The sequence below is a fragment of the Heterodontus francisci genome, chromosome 13 (assembly GCF_036365525.1).
Source record: "Heterodontus francisci isolate sHetFra1 chromosome 13, sHetFra1.hap1, whole genome shotgun sequence".
NCBI classification, from domain to species: domain Eukaryota; kingdom Metazoa; phylum Chordata; class Chondrichthyes; order Heterodontiformes; family Heterodontidae; genus Heterodontus; species Heterodontus francisci.
Genome location: NC_090383.1, coordinates 2,105,931 through 2,116,701, shown reverse-complemented (window position 1 = coordinate 2,116,701; position 10,771 = coordinate 2,105,931). Strand labels below are relative to the sequence as shown.

At 44.8% G+C, this 10,771-nt stretch overlaps 1 protein-coding gene across 4 annotated transcripts in view; it reads right to left on the bottom strand.

The window, feature by feature from the left end:
• Positions 1-2,011: 2,011 nt before the first annotated feature.
• Positions 2,012-10,771, bottom strand: part of ehbp1 (EH domain binding protein 1) — a 438,779-nt gene continuing 430,019 nt past the window's right edge. For all 4 annotated transcript variants that reach the window (XM_068044229.1, XM_068044225.1, XM_068044227.1 and 1 more), the window contains 2 exons: positions 3,529-3,643; positions 2,012-3,272 (listed from right to left, as the gene is read on the bottom strand). In XM_068044229.1, the coding sequence (XP_067900330.1) occupies positions 3,182-3,272; positions 3,529-3,643 (206 nt within the window). In that variant the 3' untranslated portion in view covers positions 2,012-3,181. The remainder of the gene's footprint in view (positions 3,273-3,528; positions 3,644-10,771) is intronic.

The following is a 10,771-nucleotide window of genomic DNA, read 5'->3' as shown; positions in this document are numbered from 1 at the left end:
TGAATAAGTTCATATAAATATACGATTTTTATGACAGAAGTGATGACTGTATTGTTATGACAACACAATATTTCCGATATTACTGTGTAAAGTGTATAATTGACTTTACGAATAAAAGAATTTAACGCTTGTTTTAGTTCATAACTTATTGCATATGGAACATGGAGAGTGAAAGAGTAAATATTCCTTTGGCACAGCGCGGATGTGTTGCACTGACTCTAGATTTGTGTTGCAGCAAAAAACAACTAGCACGAAAACTAAACGGTGCCAACAGAACGTCTGCAGCGGATTTAGTTTGCGTTTAGTGACCAGAAGTCCGCGAGCGATGGCCGAGAGCTGTCCCGTAAAACTAAATGGCACAAACTGAGAACCCATCAGTAAATTAATTTGAATGTAGTAGGAAGGCGAGAGTGGACGTCAGCCGTCAAAACTTATTTTCACAATTTAATCATGGAGAAGGCGGCTGGTGTCATTTCTCAAGCTCTTAATCAAACTATTGCAAAAGGCTCTCTCTCCGTGTAAACAGATGGTGCCCGGAAAATTGTTTTTCTAATCTCCCTCCTAGGAATGAATGGCCTACATTAACCTAAATTAAAAATATACCATCAAAATGAGCCTTCGGGCGTATCCAGTATGTTTACAACACCTCAAAGTTAGGAAGTACATATCTGAGCTTTTTGAAATAATCAGTGCATTACACAGATGACGTGTTCGGCATAAAAAATCTTACAATATTAACGTTTCGAGGCTTAAAACGTTGACAATTGAACTTCAATGCTTCAAAGATTATATACATCGGAGCCAGTTTCCTGTGCACTGTAATATAAATGTTGCTGCAAGAACGGTCAATCTCACATGAGAATGGTGTCAAAGTTAAACTTCACAGTAAATCCGAGGCATTTTGTGTCGATAAAAGGCGAGAAGATTGTAATAATTCAGAAATGTTACACATGGATATACAGTAAACTCACGACTGTAACTACCAGCTGATCTGAGGGGACACATTATTCATCCCACTCCCATTAGATATCTGATAATTTATCTATAGAATGGTCTCAAACAGGAATGTCAGTTTGTGATTTTTGTTGTAGCAATAAAGAACTTTGTTCAAACTTTAAAGCTGCGGTTAGGCCGCGATTCGCGCGTTTCACATCCGCAGCGTCTAAGAATGAAATACACAATCCAGCTGCTCATTTACAACCGTTTATACAGAAATCAGCCACTACTAACCCGGAGTGTAACATTTTATTAGCCTTAGTTCAAGGAAACAAAGTTTAATTGCTTTAAAGATACTGCTTTGGTGAGATGTTAAGATGGCGATTAAAACCTTTTCAACCAACATCGGTTGCTCTTGACGTCCAAAGGCTAAAAAGCATAATATAAAAATATATATAGATCCTTTGTGATTGTCGGTGCAATGTATCATGGCTGAGGATAGGTATCTGAAGGATGTGTTCAGTTAAAAGATACCACGAACAGATTCTTGAGTTTAGCCATTCAGGTACTGCTAGAAAACTCGATTCGGAGTTTTATTTTTAATTTTGATCAAAGATTTAACTTTAGATTTGGAATTATGATCTATTCTCGCCCTCCCACCCCGCAATCAAAGTTACTGAACCAATGGTGTCCCATAATGCTGAGAATGGCGTGATCATGAACAAGTAAAACAGCAGACTGGTGCCAGAAGAGCGTTATTTACAGCGAGAGATTGGTGTGTATAAGCAACGGGTTTTCAGCTTTAGCTGCTGGCAGATTGTATTTGTTTATGATTAAATCGAAACCTAAACCTTTACCAACCAGAATGTAATTACTGATGTATAATTGTGAAAACTTTATTGGTTGAATAGAAATGAAGGACAAATGGTTCCCATTCAAAGTAAACTGTGTCCCAATAAAGTCAGTTACCTGTGCTTCAGAGGAAAAACCCTCCGTGCAAATTAAACTTAAGCACACAATAATATACAGGGCGCAAGGTGAAGCCTGTGTGAAAGGGGTAACACATCAACAACAATCTTTTTCGACATGAAACACTTAAAAGCTCACTTTTTATTCAAGACTTATACGTGACCCTGAAATAAATAAACAGAAAAGTTTCTTCCCACGCACAGCAGCTGCATCTGACTTCAGATTTATGCAGAAATTTGCACTGAAAATAATTGAGCTTCTAAAGAATTCATTTCCTTTCAGGGTACAAATAACCATCTTTGAGGCAAAGACAGAGGTTCCAACAAAATACCTGTAGCTCAAACAATCAGATTGTGCTGTTCGGGTAATAAATAAACATCCATATAGACCAGACAGTCCCTTTCACTCACTGGTGCACGGTTATCAGCCCTTTTAAGAGTCAAACTAAAACTAGCTTCAGAGAACATCATTTACAAACATGGCCGTTCCCCAGAAGCTTGTTATTTATATAAAAAAGAAATTTCAATTGACTTTACAGCTCAAACGAAATGTCTAAATTCGTAATGAAAATAAAATCAAATATTTGAAATGCAGCACGAACAAGCCTCAACATTCCGAATTTTATAGATTTTTCTATAAGCGGCTTCACTTTTTACAATTAATGAAAATTACAATCCAAAGATTTTTCGGGGGAAAAGGAATTAGCGACCAATCCGGTTCAGCTTCCAATGCGTCTGTGCAGTTTCTGTGCTGCCGGAATATGATTCAACATTTCCTGATCGCTACAAAATCCAGTGCACATAGAGAAAGATGACGGTTAACCCCCAACCCTTTCGCTCTCCCTGGGCTGCAGTATTTGAAAACTGATCAAAAATCCATTTGAAGCAGATCAGTCCCATAAGATGTAAAGCAACATGAAAACAAAAGCCAATATTAATAAGAAAACATTATAACAATCCGGCTACATTTGCAACAATGTTGGTGTCCCGCCCTCACCCAATACAGAAGAATTCTTCCCAAATATATCGGATAAAGATTAAATGTCACTGATACAAATAAAACAATTACACTCATAGCTTTGTTTTTACAAAATACAATTTCATATAAAGGAATGCAGTCAGATACACGGATGTGTGGCATTGGGACGATTAAATGCTGTCAACATAAAACATTACAACAGTTTAAAACCTACATATCATTCAAATTCCATCGCATATATTTTATTAAAATGACAAAAGAAGTTTTCTATCTGACATGGGATCAGTTTTTGTGCATCTCACTGAACTACACACTTATCTTCTTTCTTGACAATTTTCCCTTTGTTTTGCTCCAGAGTTCGTTCCAAATGTTCATCTTCCTCTTCTGCCCTGCAAACAGAAACACAATACACCAGCCAATTATTACACTGATGACATGGGGTAGGCGGGATCCTTATATCTGGTTATTACATTTCATTAAGAATCTAACAACACCAAATTATAATTCACAATTCAGAAACAATAACAAGATTTGACATGACTGGATGATCAGTACAATCAGTACAGTTAAACGAAAGGGACGAGTTTGAAGGCAGTATGCAGATAGAGAGCTGTCCCCTATCCCCTCCCCAATGGAAGAACTTACTGCTTTTCCTGGGCATCCAAATCGCGGACAAGTGCATCCCGTTTGTTAACCAGAATAACTAGTTCATCCAGCAATAGTTGTTCACGTCGCTTCTGTGCTTCTGTTTTCTGCCAGTCTGAAAACAGAATATAAAGTATATTCATTCCCATGTTTGCTATGACTTTTTTTTGTTTTCTGCTTAAACTCTTAGTCTTGCCCGAAACCCCGTGTACTTAGAAATGAAAACGGGATTTGAAAATTGAAAACATTATATGTTATTGGATAGCTGGATTTGAAAGCTAAAAGCAGGTAAATCATCATACATTGACAAACATCTGCCACATATTCAGAACTGGGTATTTTCATACATTCGAACTTTCCAAGTTGATTCAACCGATTATTTCAAGAGTTTAGCGTTTATACACAGTAAAATAAGGTTTAATGCAGCGCAATTTTTTAATCACAACATACTTATTACTTAGTGTGGCTACAGGTGGATAGAAGGAGCGATGCACTGATTCGGGCTTTGGTGGAACAATGCAGCGCAACATCCAGGTTTAGCTTCCTGCCTTGCAGCTGATTTTTCATGTCAGCAGAAAGCGGCAGACTGGGATTTATTCACTTATTTCTGATATAAACGGCATTAGTTTCTCTTTTGGCGCGCGCGGTAGCGACATTTTAATCCCCAAATCCCAAATACTTAATACCTCGCAAACATGCAATCCCTTAAGGGTAAACCAACTTCTCTGCTTATTGCAGAAGATGCAGTAAAACTCCAGCCAAGTGAACTGCTGCTATATTAAGCACAGTGCATCATTGACCAGGATTCATTTGTATTCTATACTTTACAGTCACTTTAAGGCAGAAATGAATCATCGGCGGGATCAAATATTTAAGGATATTCTACAGATTTACCGTCCCCTACCCACCAAGAATTAACTACTTTGTCAGTCCGGGGTGGTTCAACCCATTTGTAGCAGCTTATGTAAAAAGAGGCGTCAGTTATGAAGAAACTGCACTGCATAAAGATCAGAGGTCGGATTTCAGTACAATATATCTAAAAAATCAGAATGGTTTTGGGTAAGTTTAAAGACTGTTATTTGGTGTGACGTAACAATCACACACATTATCTTTAAATGACTGCAAATAATATGCATTTACTTAATAGAAAACAGCAAAGCATCATTGAGGCAGCTCATAATAAATCAGCAATTCTTAAAGTCGATTCGGGTAATTCAACAACTGAATTCCAAGTTTTAAAAATCAACGAATGCAGCAGATTGTTTTTTTAAATGATTATGGTTTAGTTTTAATCTCCATTAATGAAATGTATGCGATTTAAAATTCGTCACTGCTGGAAAGACCGACTGTCGAATTCCCCAATTTAGAGTCGGAGTGGGGGATGGGAGAGTTTTAGGATGGAGGTGGGGGAGGGGGCCAGTTTAGGGTGGGGATGGGGGGAGGGGAGAATTTTAGGGTGGGGGTGCATGGAGGGGGATAGTTTAAGGTGGGGTTGGCAGACAGTTTAGGGTGGGGTTGGGGGAGGGGGACAGTTTGGGGTGGGGTTGGGGGACAGTTTATGGTGAGGTTGGGGGACAGTTTAGGGTGGGGTTGGGCGACAGTTTAGGGTGGGGTTGGGCGACAGTTTAGGGTGGGGTTGGGCGACAGTTTAGGGTGGGGTTGGGCGACAGTTTAGGGTGGGGTTGGGCGACAGTTTAGGGTGGGGTTGGGCGACAGTTTAGGGTGGGGTTGGGCGACAGTTTAGGGTGGGGTTGGGCGACAGTTTAGTGTGGGGTTGGGGGACAGTTTAGGGTGGGGTTGGGGGACAGTTTAGGGTGGGGTTGGGGGACAGTTTGGGGTGGGGTTGGGGGACAGTTTAGGGTGGGGTTGGGGGACAGTTTGGGGTGGGGTTGGGGAACAGTTTTAGCGTGAGGTGGGGGAGGGGGACAGTTTGGGGTGGGGTTGGGGGACAGTTTGGGGTGGGGTTGGGGGACAGTTTGGGGTGGGGTTGGGGGACAGTTTGGGGTGGGGTTGGGGAACAGTTTGGGGTGGGGTTGGGGAACAGTTTGGGGTGGGGTTGGGGAACAGTTTGGGGTGGGGTTGGGGAACAGTTTAGGGTGGGGTTGGGGGACAGTTTGGGGTGGGGTTGGGGAACAGTTTAGGGTGGGGTTGGGGAACAGTTTAGGGTGGGGTTGGGGAACAGTTTGGGGTGGGGTTGGGGAACAGTTTGAGGTGGGGTTGGGGAACAGTTTAGGGTGGGGTTGGGGAACAGTTTAGGGTGGGGTTGCGGAACAGTTTAGGGTGGGGTTGGGGAACAGTTTGGGGTGGGGTTGGGGAACAGTTTGGGGTGGGGTTGGGGAACAGTTTAGGGTGGGGTTGGGGAACAGTTTGGGGTGGGGTTGGGGAACAGTTTGGGGTGGGGTTGGGGAACAGTTTAGGGTGGGGTTGCGGAACAGTTTAGGGTGGGGTTGCGGAACAGTTTAGGGTGGGGTTGCGGAACAGTTTAGGGTGGGGTTGCGGAACAGTTTAGGGTGGGGTTGCGGAACAGTTTGGGGTGGGGTTGGGGAACAGTTTGGGGTGGGGTTGGGGAACAGTTTAGGGTGGGGTTGGGGAACAGTTTGGGGTGGGGTTGGGGAACAGTTTGGGGTGGGGTTGGGGAACAGTTTGGGGTGGGGTTGGGGAACAGTTTGGGGTGGGGTTGGGTGACAGTTTTAGCGTGAGGTGAGGGAGGGGGACAGTTTTAAGGTGGGAGGGGGACATTTTTAGGGTGGGAGTGGGGGAGGTGGACAGTTTTAGGGTGGGGGAGGGGGACAGTTTTAGGGTGGGATTGGGGGGAGGGGGACAGTTTTAGGGCGGGGTCGGGAGGGAAGGGACTAGTTTTAGGGTGGGGTGGAGGCGAGGGGGCCAGTTTTAGTGCACGGGGTGGCGGAGGGGGCCAGTTTCAGTGTGGGGATGGGGGAAGGGACTGTTTTAGGGTAGGGGTGGGGCGGGGTCAGTTTTAGGGTGGGGGGAGGGGGACAGTTTTAGGGTGGGGGGAGGGGAGGGGGCCAGTTTTAGGGTGGGGTAGGGGAGGGGCCAGTTTTAGGGTGGGGTGGGGGTGGGGACCGTTTTAGGGTGGGGGAGGGGCAGGTTAGTTATAGGGTGGTGTTTGGGGGGGGGAAGGGAATGGGGAGAGGGCCAGTTATAGAGTGGGGGTGGGGCGGGGACATTTAAAGGTTGGGGGTGGGGTGGGAGAGGGCCAGTTTTAGGGTGGGAGTGGGGGAGGGTGAGAGTTTTTGGGTGGGGTGGGGGGAGGGGCGAGTTTTAGGTTGGGGAGGGGGACAGTTTTAGGGTGGGAGTTGGGGAGGGGGACAGTGTTAGGGTGGGGGACAGTTTTAGGGTGGGGGTGGGGGTGGGGGGTGGGGGGAGGGCGACAGTTTTAGGGTGGGGGTGGGGGACAGTGGGACAGTTTTAGGGTAGGGTGGGGTGGGGGGACGGCGACAGTTTTAGGGTGGGGTGGGGGACAGTGGGACAGTTTTAGGGTGGGGGTGGGGGTGGGGGGACAGTTTTAGTGTGGGGGTGGGGGGAGGGGGACAGTTTTAGGGTGGGGGTTGGGGGAGGGGGACAGTTTTAGGGTGGTGGTGGGGGTAGGGGGACAGTTTTAGGGTGGTGGTGGGGGTAGGGGGACAGTTTTAGGATGGGAGTGGGGGAGGGGGACAGTTTTAGGGCGATCTCTGTGGCTTGCTGAACTCTGCAGCCTGTATCTGTCAATCAGCAGGCGAGCAGCTCCGCCCAGCTCATTAAAAAAGTAAACAATGAGAAAGGGCGAGTAGTTGCTGACAGAGACCACAGTCAGGGGAAATCGGACAACAGCTTTAATATCTAAAGCCACAAAAGTAACGAAACAAACCGTCTCTACTTCCCAAACAGAGTGTGCAATCTACTCGGATTTAGCCCCCATCACTGCCCTGGGCTTTCACGTTAAACTCACACGGCTGTTGCATTCAGATAAATCCAACAATGCACATCAACCGTTACCATGTGAATCTTCATAAGCAACACAAGAATGCGCCATTGCAAACAACATCAATCCCCTCCCATGCAAAACTCGCTGAAGACAACAAACAGGCTCAGCAGCTCTGTACATGCTGGGGTTTCTTTGCAGGATTGGTGCTTTATGCTGGATTTACAAGTTCAGAATTTAGATACATCTCCCCACAAACGTGTCACCATAATTAAGAATGGAATCAGGCAGCATTTTTCCATGCAGAGCCATTTAAAAATTCCCAACATTTTAAGGAGATATTTCAAAACTCTCAACAAAGATATATACCATTGAGAAAGAAGGACTACGTAAGGAAGTTAAGGATGGTATCAAATTGAAAGAAAAGGTGTACAATGTTACAAAGATTAGTAGAAGGCCAGAAGATTGGGAACAGTTTAGAAACCAGCAGAGGATGACTAAAAAAAAGGGAGAAATTAGAATGAGTAGACTAGCAAGAAATATAAAAACAGACAGTAAGATCTTCTACAAGTACATAAAAAGGAAGACGGTAACTAAAGTAAACATTGATCGCTCAGAGGATGAGATTGGGGAATGAATGGAAACAAGGAAATGGCAGTGACTTTGAACAAGTAGAGTCATCGAGTCATTTACGGTGCAGGAGCAGGCCATTTGGCCCATTGAGTCCATGTTGGATCGCCACAGAGATATTTTATATTGATTTCACAGAAGACACAAGGGGCAAAAAGGAGGGAGGAACTTAAAACAATCACTATCACTTGAGAAAAAGTACTAGGAAAACTAATGGGACTAAAGACTGACAAGTCCCCTGGATCTGATGGCCTGCATCCTAGGGTCTTAAAAGAAGTGGCTGCACAGGTAGTGGATTCATTGATTGTAATCTTCCAATATTCCCTAGATTCTGGAATGGTCCCAGTGGATTGGGAAAACTGTAAATGTAACACCTCTATTCAAGAAAGGAGGGAGACAGAAAGCAGGAAACTATAGGTCAGTTAGCTTAATATGTCATTGGGAAAATGCTGGAATCCATTATTAAGGAAGTAATAGTAGGACATTTAGAAAATCATAATACAGTCAGGCAAAATCTGCATCGTTTTATGAAAGGAAAATTGTGTTTGACATATTTATTAGAGTTCTTTGTGGGGGGGGGGGGGGGGTCGATAAACAGAAACCAAGTAGATATAGTATATTTGGATTTCCAAAAGGTATTCAATAAGGTGCCACATAAAAGATTACTGCACAAGATAGAACTCATGGTTTTGGGGGTAATATAACAGGATGCATAGAAGATCAGATAACTAACAGGAAACAGAGTCAGGATATATTGGGCATTTTCAGGTTAGCAAACTGTAACTAGTGCCGTGCCACAGTGATCAGTGCTGGGGCCTCAACTATTTATGGTCTACATTAATGACTTGGATGAAAGGACCGAGTGTATTGTAGCCAAATTTGCTGACGATACAAAGATAGGCAGGAAAGCAAGTTATGAGGAGGACACAGATTCTGCAAAGGGATATAGATAAAGTGAGTGGGCAAAAATTTGGCAGGTGGAATATAATGTGGGAAAATGTGAGTTTGTCCACTTTGGCAGGAATATTAGAAAAGCAGAATATTATGTTAATGGCCAGAGATTGCAGAATGCTGTGCTACAGAGGGATCTGGGTGTCCTCGTACATGAATCACAAAAAGTTAACATGCAGGTACAACAAGCAATTAGGAAGGCAAATGGAATGTTGGCCTTTATTGCAATGGGGAATGGAGTATAAAAGTATGGAAGTCTTGCTACACCTGTACAGGGTGTTGGTGAAACTGCACCTAGAGTACTGTGTACAGTTTGGTCAACTTATTTAAGAAGGGATACATTTGTACTGGAAGGAGTTCAGAAAGGGTTCACTGGGTTGATTTCTAGAATGAAGGGGTTGTCTTATGAGGAAAGGTTGAGCAAGTTGGGCCAATACTCATTGGAGTTTAGAAGACTGAGAGGTGATCTTATTGAAACATAGAATATTCTGATGGGACTTGACGGTGTAGATGCTGAGAGGATGTTTCCCCTCATGGGGGAATCAAGGAGTAGGGGGTACAGTTTCAAAATAAGGTGTCTCCCTTTTAATCCCACACTTTTTGGGATTTTCTTCTCCCTGCTGCTTTCACATGCGTTCAAGTCCTCTGAAGAAGGAATTTTCCTCCACACAAGATCAGGGGGCAGGTTGTTCAACCTTGCCCGTCTAAGAGCGAAGTCCAAAGTACGGAGAGTCCTCATCAGGGAACTCCTCTTTGCTGACGATGCTGTTTTAACATCTCACACTGAAGAGTGCCTGCAGAGTCTCATCGACAGGTTTGCGGCTGCCTGCAATGAATTTGGCCTAACCATCAGCCTCAAGAAAACAAACATCATGGGGCAGGACGTCAGAAATGCTCCATCCATCAATATTGGCGACCACGCTCTGGAAGTGGTTCAAGAGTTCACCTACCTAGGCTCAACTATCACCAGTAACCTGTCTCTTGATGCAGAAATCAACAAGCGCATGGGTAAGGCTTCCACTGCTATGTCCAGACTGGCCAAGAGAGTGTGGGAAAATGGCGCACTGACACGGAACACAAAAGTCCGAGTGTATCAGGCCTGTGTCCTCAGTACCTTGCTCTATGGCAGCGAGGCCTGGACAACGTATGCCAGCCAAGAGCGACGTCTCAATTCATTCCATCTTCGCTGCCTCCGGAGAATACTTGGCATCAGGTGGCAGGACCATATCTCCAACACAGAAGCCCTCGAGGCGGCCAATATCCCCAGCTTGTACACACTACTGAGTCAGCGACGCTTGAGATGGCTTGGCCATGTGAGCCGCATGGAAGATGGCAGGATCCCCAAAGACACATTGTACAGCGAGCTCGCCACTGGTATCAGACCCACCGGCCGTCCACGTCTCCGCTTTAAAGACGTCTGCAAACGCGACATGAAATCCTGTGACATTGATCACAAGTCGTGGGAGTCAGTTGCCAGCGTTCGCCAGAGCTGGCAGGCAGCCATAAAGACAGGGCTAAAATGTGGCGAGTCAAAGAGACTTAGTAGTTGGCAGGAAAAAAGACAGAGGCGCAAGGGGAGAGCCAACTGTGCAACAGCCCCGACAAACAAATTTCTCTGCAGCACCTGTGGAAGAGCCTGTCACTCGAGAATTGGTCTTTATAGCCACTCCAGGCGCTGCTTCACAAACCACTGACCACCTCCAGGCACGTATCCATTGTCTCTCGAGATAAGGAGGCCCA